At 37.5% G+C, this 17,666-nt stretch overlaps 1 protein-coding gene across 1 annotated transcript in view; it reads right to left on the bottom strand.

The window, feature by feature from the left end:
• LOC149305623 (angiopoietin-1-like) overlaps positions 1 to 17,666 on the bottom strand; it is a 129,951-nt gene that overhangs the window by 15,980 nt on the left and 96,305 nt on the right. Inside the window, exon 7 of the mRNA XM_089477321.1 lies at positions 13,392 to 13,558. Within this exon, the coding sequence (XP_089333447.1) occupies positions 13,392 to 13,558 (167 nt within the window). The remainder of the gene's footprint in view (positions 1 to 13,391; positions 13,559 to 17,666) is intronic.

The following is a 17,666-nucleotide window of genomic DNA, read 5'->3' on the forward strand; positions in this document are numbered from 1 at the left end:
AGAATAACACTGGTAATTATATGAGCGGTTAGTTTTCCGTTTTAAGCAACCGATACTTCGTTTTGACAAGTTTCATCAGGTGGTAATACTACTGTGTTGTTAACAAGGTATCAAATGATGTTGCTTTAATATTTGTTGAAAACGTACATCTTTCACATTCCCATTTACATGAGTTCTACACAAATAAACAATGGAAACTAGACTCATTATTATTATTAGAAGAGAAGCTAATCATTCGTTGTTATGCGCAATTTGATTTTTAAGTTTCGGTTGAGAAATCTACAAAGTTCCTCAGTTAATTTTTAAAACTATAATCATCACATTATTAGATATAGGGGTCATTTAGAGAACCACAGAAACATAGAATTTGATGGAACCATTCGACCCATCTTCTCTGCCAATTTTTCCTGCTGTAAAGACTCAAATCTTAATTGTCCCTTGGTCTCATCTTATTGTCTACCTTCATCAAAGTTCATAATGCAACGTGAACAAGATGTTTATCTTGCCGCAGCTTATTCAAAACTTAGTTTTTAGTGAATATGCCTCTGAAACACTTTCACAGCTTTGTCCTTTGTTAAACAGCAGTTTTCATGTCCCGTGTAGAAACCAAAGATGAATAGCTGCTGAAGGTCTACCTTCTGACCACCCCTGTTAAAGTTTGTATAGGGAACTACATAAGGGCATGGTTAGTAATTAATCACTTTGAACATATCTGTTATCAGAGATTAGGCGATGCCCATTAAAATGTCCCATGATAAAGCTCAAAACAACATGATATGGCTAAGTAGTAAATGCTGTCAATGCTGAATTTGTTTTGTTTTCAAATGTAATATATTCATTTAAAAACAGAATTGAAATGCTTACTGTCCAGTTTCCAGTTCTGTCTATTCCATTTGTTATATGTAAGAAATGCCCCATGTACAGCGCTACGGAATTTGATGGCGCTATATAAAACAATAAATAATAAAATGTGATTGTAGCATGCATATTTCTATGTAGGATGGCATAAGTTAGAAGGCACACTGGGGGAATTAAGCATTTTATTGTATGAGGCATCCAGCCAAAACGTGGCATGCTAGTCCCAGAATTAAGCAATATATACTGTTTACTAAGGTTTTCTGGACTATAAAGTGTATTTTGGTACAAAGGCTCCTGTTTTTAATAGTTTACAAGTTTTGCCAATAAACAATAATACATGCAAAGCCAATCACACACATTCATAAGCAGAAATACTCAACACTCCAATGGTGCTGGGGCCAGACTGGATGAGTTTAATGGGTTAGCGTATTACTAGTAATTACTAGTAGCTAGTAATACTATTGTCACATTACCCTATCCACCTCGTCACGAATAATTTTACATGTATATTTCCATAATTTTTTTCTTGAAGCCTCTTCATTACAATGCATGTATTTGTAAGTTGTTAAAACACTATGTATGTATCTTTGGTGTCCTCACTTACCTATGTTTGTATCAAGAAGACATCTTTCATGGTGTCTTTCATGATGTAATATTTATATATATATATATATATATATATATATATATATATATATATATATTTATATATGCCCTGAAATTATTTAACATTTTTGATATTGCATTAACATTATTTTAGTTTGTTAAGCACAATTCTTTAACCCACAAGGATGTGTTTCTTCTGCACATTTTATACATTCTGTGTAAATTGTTTAGAATATGCAATTATTAAAAAATAGATTAAAAAAATAAGAAACATTCAAAGAAATAGTCCCAAAACACTAGAAAATGTGCTGATTATTGTGGCTTGATAAAGATCAGTTAATTTTTGAAAGACCCACATTATGACAACCCATGTGCCAAAATGAATTATGGGCTACTTAAACCAACGTCAAAATACATTCAAAATTAAATTCCCGTGGGATTACATACTATCTATAAACAAACCATTAGATTGAATGATTTACTTATTGCCAGTGCCAACCATTGACAGACCAAACTGAAAACGAGAACGCGTAATTTGTTTAATTTAACCATAGGTTTGCATTACTCACCATTTAGTTTTTATAATGTTATTTCATCTGCATCTTTTTTTTAATTGAACTAACAATTTCCTAAAGAATTTGCTCATTACAGTCTGAAATTGACATTTTATAAATGTACTTACAATTAAAAGAACCATAAATTAGAAATATATACTATATATATAATAAAGCAAAATAAATTCTCATTTGCATTACTTTCCATGAGGTCTTATGTTTTTCGTGAAATTTATATTAACATTTTTAGATATAGAGGTCACTTAGAGGAACAATTAGTATTTAAACTTCAACATGTATTTCAAGAAGTGCTAAATTCTGTCTTTTTTGAAAGGGGAAAGCATTTGTCTCTCGTAATCAGTAAAGTGATTCAAAGTAGGGTTTAAGTGGGAAGCATTGAACAGGCCCGGACTGGTCATCTAGCACACTGGGCAAATGGCCGGTGGGCCTCTGGTTGACAGAGACACACACAGATCTGGCGCTCCAGGTGAGTATAAAAATTAGTGTGCAGCCGCGTAAATCCAGCTGTTGGCCATGCTTACATCAGCCAGCAGCTGGCCTTAAAACGCCAGGGCTGCCCTTTCATTGCCAGTCCGGCCCTGGCGCTGATGATTTTCTTATCGGGTGGCTCCCGGCTTACATTCATTTGATGATAAGTGTAATGTATCCTCGCAAGAAAGCAAGCTTTAGAACACATCCCTAATCTTGCCTGTTCGGAAGGCACAAAGACTGTCAAAACATACCAGCTACATGTCATATTATAGCAAGTGTTTTAATGGACTTGGCAAAAACATGTCAGAACTATGACCAAGTGGCAAGCATTGGGTATATAAGTGGAGCCATCTTCTAGTTTCACAGCAAAGCTATGCACATTTTTGAAAAAGCTACATTTAAAAAATAATAATACTAAAATTACCAATTCATCTCAAATTCTGACTGGGGCACTGCCAAGACAACTATTTTCAAAACATGTAAATTCAAATTTGCTAATTTTCCACTGATGCCCACAGGTGGGGGGGCAGCATGGGCTATAGTGGGCCCTGACTGTGGTGCAGAGGAGGGGTATGCTTTTTGGTGGGTATTTAGAGTGTGGAGTTGGGGGAAGATTATTTAAGGGGCTGTTTTTCCCGGGTTTAGGAACCATTCTTGTGGTTAGCTTACCTGGTTGCGTGTCCCTCCCTCCCTCCCTTTATATTTGTATTCTGGTTTTGGGTTTGTGGTGTTTGTCACAGTCTGTGGGGCGGCAGCTTGCCAGGTATCCAGGGGGTTAATGTGGTGGTAAGTGAATTGTTGGTAACAACTGGTGGGAGGTTCTTGGCTGTCAGTGCTCAGGTCAGGGTGGGGGCATCCGGGTATGTCCCTTCCTTAAAAGGTATTTGGTTATGGTACCTGGATTACTTGGCAAGTTTGGTGTGTTCATTGTGTTTATTGTATATATTTACATGTTTGTGTTTTGAGTCATTGTCCTTGTTAACGCACCTATGTTTATTGTTTCAGGTTTTGGGATGACAATTACTCTAATAAATAAAATTGGCTGTGGCCTCTTCTCATCCATATTCAATTGTGTGTGGTGTCATTATTTGGGTTAATGGAGGGTTAAGCCTAACCCAGAAAATCGTGGCTACAACAGTCATGCAACAATATCAAAAGCATGTTTGCTAGAAAATGTTATTTACATTTTTTAAATAATAATCATAATGAACTTCCTTTGAATGCCAGGTGTATTGTAACATATTCTCCTTGCTTACTAAAATATAGAAGCTGAAAGAGCTAACATTTCAACAACATAAATAATGGGGGGCACTGGGATATACGTATATCTTACATATACATTATATACGGTCTATGAAGTGGCAAGCAAGCTTGTTTAGAAGGCCTTGTTTAGAAGGAACAGTCCATATCTGAGACCCACAACTCTGTGCATCTTTCCTCTTTAAATGTCTCTCTTTTCTGTGACTTGTATGTATGTGTATCATGGTGTTCACTGCTCAGTAAAACATATATTCAGATATATTCAGAGAAGCAAACCTCCCCTCCTGCCATACCCCCCAACACCCAGAGCTGTCTGGGAAACCTCTGTTAGGTCATGGTGGAAGTTTTCTGGTTTAAGTGGAGAATGGGTCAAAGGCACGACCACCCATCTGCCTTACATTAAGAGCTACCTTGTGCCGCCCAGCTTCTATGCATTTCGTGGTGGACATGTGGGAGCTGCAATGGAGGTCTATGCTGCAACAGATGCGCTGTATCGTTTGATCTGACAGGGGACATCTGAGTGTGACAGCTACAAAGGACAGCAGGGTAGTGCTCAAAAATCAGTCCAGCAAAAAAATTGTGTCCTAAAACCTTTAACCTTAACCCTGAAGAAACCATTAGCTTTTCCTTGCCTTAAAGTGCTGGCAGTAGTTGGTGAAGTGAGCGGCAGTGATTGTGGTCAAACTCTATTCCCCTGCCCCAATCTAGAGGAAAGTGACCTGGAGTAGCACTTCACCCTAAGAGACTAAGGGCCAAGTCCAGAGCGTTTCTACCAAGTATGGCTACCTGTAATAATAGCACTTTGGATTCTATGGCGTGCTTTAATAAATATGATTTTATATAATGTCTTTTAAAAACTCCAGCAATTTATGTACAAGCACCAGAAAATGTGCTTGCAAATTAAAATGTATAATTCTTTTTTTCTGAATTCTTTATATTTTAACTGTTTCACTTGGATGTCTGATACACATTTAGAGCTGTATTTTTAATACACAATTTATATAGATTTTAGTTTTATTTCATCAGTCCTTAATTTACAGATAACAGACATGAGTTATTTTGAGTTAATTTCTATCCTTCATTTGAGGATGAATGCGATACCTATTGTTATCATATAATTGTGAGTGTGTGAAAGGCACTCTCACAAATCTTTTGTACTCCCGATCTCAGATGAAGCTACTAGAGCATAACTCAACAAAAAGAAAGGATGCACATCTTTAACGAGTCAATCCATGCTTCGTCAGTTAACAGAATTGTCATTAGTCACTTGTCCTCTGGTTCCCACCATGGGCATTCAGATGCATACTCCATAAGGAAAGTTCTATTCATTCATGAGGGATTTTACTGCTAATGAAGTCAATGACTCAATCATATTTGTAACGTGAAAGCTTTTTCAGAGCTTACTGGGCGCTGTGTAAAAGAGCAATTCTAGTCCAAAGTGGTGAAAGTTGAACAATCAGCAGGAACTTTCCATTAGCTATGGTGACTGTACCACTTTTATTACTACGTAATAGAATTCTTCTGTTTACATTTTCAGAGTCTCTGTTTTACATTAGTTCTGAATTAAAGGTGTTATTCTTTTCTGATGAAGAAGAAAATAGTCCTTTGTGTCTAAGAGAGGCAGTATTTCAGAGACACAACATGGCATAGTTATGATCTAGGCTGCTTTTCTTTGAAAACAGTACTAGGGGTTTTGCTTTGAGATGTGTCTGGAATGTTGGTCCCAGGGCCAGCCATACCATTTAGAGGACACAGGTGGCTTCCCAGGGCACATAACCTTAAGGAAGCTACAAGGTAACAGATGCCAACAGCAGGGGTACACCAGATAAGTAGAAAAACTAGGGCCAGCCCTGCCTACTTTTGAGATAAAATCCATAGTGTAACATGATTGCAAGAGGTTAGTCGCCTCACCCCCTGGCAAAACACAGATCTTTCCTGCGCGTGAAGACCCAAGTGAGAGAAAGAAACAGAGTATGTATACACCATAAAGCCTCAGGTTCTCAATGACAGAGGCTTAATCTATTGGAGATATAAGACTTTGAAAAGAGGACACGAATAAAAGGAGATCTATCATCTTTAGCCCAACTAAATTAATTTATTAAACCTATACATACTATAGCTTGTACTTTCTCCTATCAATGGTAAGCCAATTTAGATAAGGGAAACTTTTATAAATATTTTTTTTATTTCTAATGTTAAGTTTTCTTTTGAGGGAACTAGGGAATTGTGTTATTAAAATATCAATCAGATGGATTAATGCTTTATCTACAGCATACCATCTAAAAGACTTATGAATGTGTTATGTGCTTAAGATTACAACTGATCCAACAACAGATACATCCAAACACATATCAATGGAATCACAATATGTATTCGGATATATCTCCTGAAGGCTAATGTGTTTTCTAGCTACAATAACTACACTTATCCAGGTGAATGGGTGTATGGATACACTTATGAAATATGCACCGATAAACCCACCCACTGGCTTATTAAGTTAAACAATCCCTGTTCTATCTCTTCTAACTTTTAAGGTTTGAACTGAAAACTTTCGCTTCTTCCAGAATGCAACAGAATATTTTGAAACAACAACAGGATATCCAAGAATCCACAATGCGGCTATGATACAACAATACAAACTTTTACTAGAACGTTCCAAATATAAAACAATACAAATAACAGTACAATAACAATAATCCCCACATTAATTGACACACTTACAACAAATACATATAAGTTCCTATTTACAATATTCAAACATGCATGTTCATAGTTACCTTCCCTGAGAGCTCCAGGTTACTGATGTTCCTTTGTCTCTTTACTTTCTCTCCTCCTCTTTTCTCTTTCACTACCTGTCCCTTGATATACTAGAGGGTCCCAATTGAGTCTACTGGGAGATCCCTGATTGGACCCTGTGGTTGCCGTAGTTACCCTTTGAAGTTATTCCCTTTGGCCAACACCACACCCTGGGGTCTTTACAATCATGGGGCAGTAAAACCCAAAGATCTCCTGACCTGATTCAATCTATTTCATGAGAAAACCTGTCTTTCTTCCACACACCCTTCATCACGCATATCAGTGTTATCTAAACTAAAACAAAAGGTTTCCCAAATATTTATCATTCCCGGCCACCTCCCATGCATCTTGATTTAACTAGTATTAACAGAAACCATGATATATATATATATACACACATACACATACATACCTACATATGCATATCTACACACATGTACATCCATACACCCGCATACACGTGTCCATATACATATTTATTCACACAACTGCTTATAGTGTAACACTAAACATTTTTAATACTTTAAATATAACATGTGCCAATGTATAATACACTTGCATAAGTTAGAACCAAATTTGTAAGAAAAACCACACACAAATGCCTTTTTTTTGTACATATATACAAATATACATAGAGTACACCAACTATCTACATGTCCTTAAAAAGCAAAAATGACAGCATTATATGTGAGATTTTTATATGATGCCCTCTTGTTTAGTAGCACTATTGCAGTATTTCTGATGTTACAGCTTCAGAGATAAAAAAAAACCCCATAACTGTAGAACATATGGAGAAGTTTATGGTTTTTGTATATCTACATTGGAGACATGAAGAAGGTCAAGGCAGATAACACATAATATACATAAATGTCCTAGTGGTAATTATAAGTAATTGGGAGAACATGAGGACATGTCATCCACGCTCCATTTAAATATGATGTTCGGTCTCAATGTCTCCCTTAGGTTAACTATTGGAATGCCAAAGAGGTTAAACACGGCAAGCATTAAAATTGATTCTTGTAATAACAGCCGCCAAAGGAAGGAGAACGAACGCTGAGAAGTGGAAATGTTTTAACAACCAGCGTGAGTTCATAAAGAAACATTTTTTCCAGATTAACTTTCTAACCTTTATCAAGGAAGTAACAGAGGAGCTTTATTGTGATAAGTTGGCGGAAATTGTTTGTCCAAACTTTAGCTAGACTTTTGACTTTATGGCCCTATATGAATGAAAAACAACACAAAAAAGAAACACGATTGTGTTTGTCCAAGAAGAAGCATATTCTATTCCATCTATACCATATCTAGCCATATATATATATATAGCTATATCGTAATATGGAGCACATGGGAGGGTTACTTATCTAGTTTTCTTTTGTACAAAGCTTGATGTAGATCTAGGTTAGATAGATAGATAGATAGATAGATAGATAGATAGATAGATAGATAGATAGATAGCTTATACAAATGTATGGTGGTGTCCTGTAAATTTAAACTGGATATTGAATCATAGTTGTTTATAAATCTGGAACCCAAAAACTGAACCAATCCCCCTCAAAAAAATTATTCCACATTTAAGACTTATTCCTAAAACGTATTTATATATTTATATATATATATATATATATATATATATAATTTTTTTATAATTATAATATAATCTGAGGAATATAGGAATATACTTATTAGTTAATTAAAACATTAACTTCCTGGCTTCTCAGCAGCATTAAAATGCCCCAGAATTATTTAAAAGTGTTTCTTGGAAACCCAGTTAAGAATGTGTAAGCAATAAGGCTTTTAGGATTCAGTACCATGTCTTACTACATTTCTTCTATAAGTGTTAGGGATTCTGGCATGAGAAAAAAAGGGGGAGATTTGCTTGTTCATAGAGGCCAGGAGATTTAGGTCCCTATAGTAACCTCTTTATAAGAGACAATCATTTTGTATTAGAAAAGGTTTAAAAATAAATGTTCCCTAAACAGAGTGTTATTAAACTCAAGATGTAAACTCTTCAACTTGAAAGTGGCTTATTCAAGTTTCAATCCAAGCAACAGCTATTTGATACCCTGGAAAAAAAGCATAGCATCAGATAAGCAAGGTTATGTTAAATAAAGACTAGAATACTTGTTCGCTGGGCCATTTCAATCTCACATTGATTTAGCGATGTCAAGACACCAAGAGGAAGCTTTGTAAAGGAGTAAAGCAAAGTACACAGGTCAAAGAAACACGAGAATACCAATGGTCTCTTCCAATCTCTCGGTAACTCCTTATAAACATTTCACACTTAATTGCTAATCCACTTTTGATAGATTGGCAGCAAATCTTCAGAGAATTTCATACCCATCTAATAATATGCAATGCCCCATCACTGAATATTCACAGAGGCAAAGCCCGGAATTATCTAAGCCCATTACGAAGTTGTATCACCATCAAGCAGATCAACCAAACTAAGAAAACCCCACAACATCATGTAAATATGTTGTTTTTGCATCTATTTGTAACTTTTTTCATTCACTACAGATATTACGACTACAGAAAACAGTAACCATGGGCGTAGGAAACCCTAAAAATCTGGGGGGGACAGCATTTTCCCCATCAGATCCCCACTTTCTCCCCATCTCTCACACTATCTACCCCCTCTCCACCTTCTCACACTTTCTTACTATCTACCCTCTCTTCTCACACTATCTACCCTCTCCCTACCCCCTTCTCACTAGCTTCCCTCTCCCTACCCTCCCTTCTCACTAGCTACCCTCTCCCTATCGCCCCCTTCTCACTAGCTACACTCTCCCTACCGCCCCCTTCACACTAGCTACACTCTCCCTACCCCCACTTCTCACCAGTTACCCTCTCCCTACCCCCTTCTCACTAGCTACCCTCTCCCTACCCCCCCTTCTCACTGTCTACCCCAGGCGTGTCCAAGTTTTTTCTGCAGTGGGCCACTTAATCAGAATTGTATACGTGCGCGGGCCGCACTTATTTTTCACTGTGAGAAAATATGGCTTTAATAAAATATGCAGATTAAAATAAAGTAAATGACACAAAACCTTTACTTTTCCTCTCACTGATTTCTGGGCCTAGAAAGTTTTGTGACTACAAATTCAGGACTCAGGATAATTAAAAATGAAATAGTTCTATTTATTCTAGGGATGCACCAAAATGAAAATTCTGGACCAAAACATTCACGGTTGACTTAGCCAAAACCGAAAATAACCTCCCACCTTTAAAAATAATAATAAAAACTCACAGTTTTAATAAAAGCAACACACCACAATTGGACAAAAAAAAAGCAATATGACTTGGCATGATAGGAGTGTGATTGCTAAAAGCAATCACACTCCCATCATACCCAGGCAGCCAGTACATGCTGGTACAGGGTGGCTGTAAGTGATGTGCAGACCCCATATTGCTGGCAGAATCAATACACAAAGGAGGCAGCTAGCTATGTTTCAGCATGTACTGGCTGACTTGGCATGATAGGAGTGTGATTGCTAACAGCAATCACAGTCCCATCATGCCTAGGTTCCAGCACTTACACATCCAATCAGTAAATGCTGGAACCTAGGCATGATGGGACTGGGATTGCTGTTAGCAATCACACTCCTATCATGCCAAGTCAACCAGTACATGCTGGTACAGGGTGGCTGTAAGTGATGTGCAGACCCCATACTGCTGGCAGCATCAATACACAAGGGGGGCAGCTAGCTAGGTTTCAGCATGTACTGGCTGACTTGGCATGATAGGAGTGTGATTGCTAACAGCAATCACAGTCCCATCATGCCTAGGTTCCAGCACTTACACATCCATGCTATCACACACACTCATTCATTCATATACTCATTCATTCAGATTCATTCCCTCAATCAGGCATTCTGATTCAAACACCCTCCCCACCCCTTTACCTGCACTGCAGCTCCTCGATGCCGCTAACAGACTTCAGCAGGGGGCGCGGCCTCCCTCTGCGTTCTCTGGTACTGCACAGAGGAAGCAGGATGTGATGTGATGTCACGTGAACTCTGCTGGGTTCCGCTTCTTCTGTGCAGTACAGAAGACCCTCCCAAAGGTAAGTAGCAGGGCTCTTGTTGTAGCAGGGCTCGAGGTGCGGACCGCATAAGATCGGATGCCCTGGCTGCCGATCTTACGCGGGCCGCACCTCGAGGTCTTTTCTATTGAGGGGGTTCCTACGGCCCTGGGGGGGATTTCTTCATTATCGATCTGTCCCCCCCCCGTCCCCCCGGTTCCTACGCCCATGACAGTAACTAATCACAGAAACCAATTTGGCTGAAATTATGGTAGATTAACGATTGTAAAAGTTTTTTGCCTTTTTCCTTTGGTCTCGGTTAATTTAAGGGTAATAAGATTTAGCTGTGGATAATCCTAGCTGTCAATTATATTAATAGATGGTAAATTGTCTGATGATAAGGTAAGAGCCGTTCCCAAAAAGAAAAAGATCTCATTTTACAATATATTGAAGCATGTGTCATTCCTGGAAATACTGTTGATCCTTCAACGGAAAAAGTAAAATTAAGGCAAGCTTATCTAAGCGTAATTATCCCATCCTGCTGAATGGCATCAGTGCTTTTAATTGCTTGTCAAATTAGGCTTGAACTGATAGAACTTAGTCTCAGGTTGCAGCTACTGTACCCGTCCTGGATCCTTTCACAGTAATTACAGGTTGGGGAAGATCTTTAATAAAGAAGCAGCGAAAGTTTGTTATATAGGATCCCGGGAGATTATAATGAGCAAGTCCTTCAGTGCTGCTGATCAAGCATGTGCTTAAAGGGAAGCAGCACTTAGCCACCATGTACCCTTTAATGCATAGGATGTGCTTTTATATATACATGCTTTTCATGTATATATGAAAGTTAAGATGGCATGCACTTTTGCACAGATAGCTTACTTCAGAAAATACACACACCTTAGAAAAAAAAAATAAGACAGGATTCCTATAGTGTAAACACATGCACCAATTTGTATGTAAGAAAAGTGCGGGAATATATGCAATAAAACTTTGGGTCAATTTAATTCTAAAATGATCTATTGTCCTTATTCCATGTATCCGTATACAACTAATACTGTTACATTGTGGGTTTTTCCCTTTTCTGACACATTGACTTAAATGGGAACTTTTAGATGCGGGGCTAGACACGCGTGAATGAGGGGTAAGATTGGCTATGTATATTGGCAGGGAGAGCCCCAACCTGCCTTAAGTCTACTGAGAGCAGAAGGGGAACGTGGGCAGGGAGAGGGCACGGCCAAATGCCACGTCCCTGACTGGAGAAAGAGGAAAGTGACCCGGAGGTCCAGGGATGCAGGGCTTCACCTGTAGACTCCAGCGCAAACCCAGAGAGTTCCAAGGTATACACATTGATGAGAACATTTTTACACGGTTTATTAAATAGAGGAAGAATGAGAATCTTTAAATCCTTCCCTTGATAAAGGTGCTGTCACAAAATATTGGACTATTTGGGATATTTTCTCTTTTTTTGGTTTACAATAACATTTTATAGATATGCACTATATTTGATTGTTTCTTATTTTTACTTTTGCTTTGTTTAAAAGTTATTAATAAAAACATTAAACAATTTCATCTTATAATTTAGCTTTTATTAATACACAGCATGCGACCATCATTCATACGCACATTTAAGTGGTTTTAGTGGCAGGATGGGACACTCCTTTGTTTTGGTATGCACAAAACAAATTCCGGTGTGTTCCATATATGATATTTTTCCCAATCCACACATTCAGTATATTCAAAGTCAGTTTATTATCAGAGCGACTCAAAAATATCACAATCCCATCTCTGGATCTCCTAAATAAATTTTTGCAAGAAGCTTCAAAAACAAACAAAAAAAAGGTTACATTTAATTTCTTATCCATATTATAGTCGTTTTCAGAATGAAATACATTTCCAAGAATTAAGAAGTCAGTGTCCTTTAGGCAGGTGACCAATCTACGATACATCACCCAACTTACAGTTAGTAAATGTGTCTCTGTGCCAGTGGTTCCCAACCTACAAACAGGATGGGGGTAAGAACTTCCGACATTCTTTTCCAATGACAAGATACATGAAACATTTTCCTTGCTTTACCTTGAGGACTGGGTTGGGAACTTTAGACTTCAAATAGGCCATGGTCGCCCTTCCAATCCACCATTACCAGACACCACAGTAAAAAACACTGTATAGTTCTGGTTAATTTGTTTGCCAAGAGATTAGGCTTCTTACACTATTCACTAATTAGAGGCATCCATTATTTTGATTAATTAAACTGATGGTTTTCAAAAAACTTTTTGTACAAGGTAAATGATCACAAGTTGGATTGTTTTTATTGTGCTGGAAAAAAAAATGTTGTTTTGGAAACGACCAAAGTAAAACATAAAATAAGGTTAAATAGTGATTTAACCTGTTTGATGTTGACAATCTTTAAACATTTTCAATGGCCATTTCCCATTGAAATTGTTCCTAAAAATAACATGATTTTCTGTATAAGCATTCATATTGTATTACACGCAGTTTTTAATTTATGTTATTTTTTTCTGTATGTTCCATTAAACATTCTCTGTTGTACATTGCCACGACGTATATTTAAAGTAAATGTTCCATTCTTGTACTTTGATGTTATAGAATATTCACATTTCATTCTCTATTGATGTTTGACATCAACTGAAACCCAATCACCCATAGTTTTATTCTAGAATTTTTTTTCTAACTAAAACATGTCACAGGAATGTAAAATTTTACATTTTAATTCATTTCTCCTCTCCCGGGAGTCATAGGATCTCTTAAGAACGTTTGCATGTTCGACGTCTCTGCATGTCACTTACCTGTAATTCTGTTTTTCGTTTCCTATGTGGAATCTGTCATACTGTGAATGCGCGTGATTTCCTTCCCAGTCCGTCAATTCGATTCTTAGAGAGTACTGCCTTTGGCTGGTTATTGCGAAGATAAATTCATTCCCGAGCCAGAATTCACCAGATGGGCTGCCAAATCCCTAGAGGAAAATCAGCAGAACGAAATATATTTATCTTTACGACACACCAACTAGTCGAATGTTGTTAAAAGACCATCATGCTTTCTTTTATACATAAAGTAATTAACAGCTAAACAGCAATGCCATTAACTCCCCAAATGCCAAAAGGCTGATCAAGATATTCCAAAGCAAAATACCTAAAATTGTGGATAGTCTACAATATGATGAAATATTGACTGTCTTATAGTTCAAAGATAAATATGTATACATTTTATTTTGTGTGTGTTTTATTTTCTTGTAAATATGGCAGATGAAAACCACAAATACATTTAATACTTTATTTATAGTTAGTTATAGTTGGCAAGAAACATACTGTATACTTTTAATTGTTTGCATGGAATACTAATAAGTGTTTCAGATTTCTGATTAAGTCTTAATTCAGTGCAGTAGTGTTTTATCTTACTTAAAACTCTGGTTTATCAGTATGTGAAAATGTATATTTGTTAACCACTCATTCTAATTGTACAGTGCTGTGTGATATGTTGGCACTTAATAAATAAAGGATATTATATATATATATATATATATATATATATATTATTATTATGTTATCTTAATTGATGACCAACACAACATTCAGAAAGCTCTCCATGGTCACACATTGCACATTACTAGGTAGTTAGAAGCTACAGTACGTTGTATCCCTTGTTAAGCTTATTTATGATGTTCTTCTCATAACAAAATGCATTATACACATAAGATCACAGCCCTAAAGTTCACTATGCTCTTCCTCAGCCTTCTGCAGCAAATCAGAAGCTATATTCAATGCTGCCTAATGCAGAATTTAATAAGTAAAAAGACTTTTAACTAGGAATCTCATTGATTTAACTAGGTATTGGTATTATACATAGCAAATCAAGCTCTTCCTAATTTATTTATTATGAAATATCCTTTCGAATGTATTTAGTAGTTACAAGACATGCATGATTTTATTTGGGAGAGATGGTAGAAATCCAGAGAGAGGCTTTTTATACCTGTTGCGCCGAAAGGGTTAATGGCGCAGCCTGATACAATAGCAAGGAATACATCTGCAAAACAATGGGCAGACTAGGTAGGAGGAATTCTTCTTACCTGCTGTCAAATTCTAGTTTTCTATATAGCTATTATACCACTTTTATACAGCTATTACAATGCTTTCATTCTCACACAGATAGAAATCTGATTCTAGCGCTCGGTTTGAGGACATTCAGGGACTCGTTAGGGGGTATGTAAGTTGAATGATCCCAAACGGCCACAAAACAGACATTTTGTTTACAAATCCCTCGCTGAAGCCGTGCAAACGAATTTACATGATCTGCAGAACTTTGTGGCTGTGTACATGATTAATGTTGCTATCATGTGAAATCACCAGTAAGCGAATGGACCTGGAAGGAATTATTTAGACTATGATTAGAATAATCACTGCTTTTGGCTTCCTCCATTATCTCTGTCTGCATTGTGTATGATGTCTTGTTTTTATCAATCCATCACTAAATTGATATCCTGTCTCTTTTGCCACACTATCTACATTTTTGATAATTGGTATTATTTACAAATAATCACTGATGAATTTAATCATTAATGACCCCAGTGCAGAGACTTGTCCCAATTTCTCAACCATTAAGTTTGTTACAGGGGAACCCAGGGCCGGCCCTATAATGGAGCAGACTGGGGCAATTGCCCCAGGCGGCACTTTTGAAGGGGCGGCACTTTGCCGCCCCAAGTGCCGCTTTTTTGTCTACCGCCGCCGGTTTTAACACAGATGTAAAACCGCCGCCGTTTAATTATTAAAAAGCTTGCCTGCGTGCCGATCGGTTCGGCTCTTCGTTCCACCCCCTTGAAGATGCACCGTGACGCTCAAGGGGGCGGGCTCACCGCATGACAAGGAGAAGATCTCGAGGGACGGAGGGAGAGGAAGGGTAGATAAGGGGGGGGGGGCATGTTGCCTTGGGCCAGCCCTGGGGGAACCTATTTGTTCTGTGTACATGACCTCTGCATATAGGCGCAAAGGGAACTTTAGTGAAAGAATACTTAGAGTCTAAAGTCCCTGACACTCCCTCTAAAAACCAATGTATACTAAAGCACTTCTTCCTCCATGATCTCAGTATTCTTGCCAATGATTGGCTGCTTGAAGGCGAAAGGTAAGTGCGTCTATTGAAATAAATGGCAGCACTTTCCACACGTGCACAGGTCTTAACTGCCTGCAGGGGTCAGGCCATCGGGCACACTAGGCAAATGCCCGGCTAGATATGCCCGGCTGCATGATAGTGAGCAGACAAAAGTAATGTAGGGCCGGAGAGGGTCAAATGCATATGGTAGATTCTGCAGAATTCCCCCATACATACAGCTATTATATGAATAATTTGGTTCCAGCAAACCAGTCACCACTGATGGGTGCAGAAGAAAGTGAGAGACGCTTCTGAGAGCATCCCGCAGAGGCGGTCCTGGAGTAAATTTCATAAAATACTTATAATAATCCGCATTGGGATATTAAAAATGTTATGGCTTACATTATGTGTTACAAAGAGTTTTGATGGTTTTAGTAAATGTCATTTTTCTATGGAAATCCAAACATTGCAACCACTTACCGATACTCACTGCTTAGTTGCGCAGCAGAATATAAAGGAACATTTTATAGTGATTTATTCTATGCAGGGCACATCACATATTTTCCACTACGTTTCTACACAGACATCTTACATATAAAAATTCCAGGCACATTTTAAAAATTATATGTTGACTATAATGTTTATAAAGATGCCACAATCTGATGCAATCCAGTGTTTCCTTTTTCCTTCTTCTTAACAGCATTTCAAACAATTGCTCTTTAAGTCAGTACACTAACTCTGAAGCGCACAATAGCATATTGTTTACAAATTGGAATTGATTGAAATATATTACCCCACTTAACTGTTCCTAAATGTATCTCCTCCTTGCTTGAAGAATGCCACATATGGAATCAATCAGTAGAAAAACATACAATACAACAACATTAGTCTCCATTGGAAACTGTGTCTTGCCATTGTAAAATATTTTTTTTGAAATATTTTACATTGCTTAAATATTTTAGGTTTTATTCAATTAAAAAAGTTTATATATTTTTGATCAGTTACTTTATATTAGTAGGAGCCAAAATATTTTTTTCAGCAAAAATATTTTGCTTCTGCAAGCAAAATAATCTAGACTAATGCAGAAATGAACATGTGTAAGGCAAGCAAAAAAAGAGAGGCAAGGTATGTCACTTTTTGGTTCCTTGCCCATGGTTACATGGTCTTCCTCACTTGCTTGAGGCTACTGATCTAGACACGGCTTAAGAGGACAGCTTCAGGTTGGAGGTGCATGGACCTGTGCATCCAACCTATATACATACAGCTGTTAAGAATGTTGAGTTTATTACAATACAGATCATGCATATCATATACAAGGTATACTGTGCTCTAGCGCAGAACCAAGCATATACAGGAATGATGTGTATATTTAATAATACACATAAACAAATTCTTATATATCTTTAAGTACCGTACTGGGATATAGCATGGCATACACTGACATGAGGGATCACATAGGAGCCACAAAAACAGTGACACTTTAAATAGATACATGGTAACAGATTACGATGAAGGAATTACAGTAGAGGAAGGTGGGCCTCAAAAACTGTAAATAATAACAGAATAGAAAATAATAGAACACTATTGAGTTGACTAGTGGAATCCTCAACTTTCCTTCCCCTTAAGTCCAAACTCACTTGATACATTTACGCACATAACCACCCGGACACAAAATGTGGATAATAATGGCCACGGCACTTTTTCATAATACATAAAATAAGAGGGCCTTGTCAGCATGTTACACACATTAAAATTCTATGAGAGAAACACTACTATGCACTAATATTGTCCAATGAATGTTTTCACCTCCCGAACCACCATGTGAGGGCAGCACCATGTCCTCACATCCACCATTGAGTATTAGCATTGCCTCTGTCCATGAGAGGACACAGACCCAAACTCCAAGCCATAAACCCATTCATGAAGAACATATTAGTCTAGTACTGGGATGTAGTAGCATTTCTCTCTATCAATCCACCAGG

The sequence above is a fragment of the Sceloporus occidentalis genome, unplaced genomic scaffold, assembly GCF_023333645.1.
Source record: "Sceloporus occidentalis isolate IW3139 unplaced genomic scaffold, rSceOcc1.0.p SCAF_11, whole genome shotgun sequence".
Taxonomy (NCBI): domain Eukaryota; kingdom Metazoa; phylum Chordata; class Lepidosauria; order Squamata; family Phrynosomatidae; genus Sceloporus; species Sceloporus occidentalis.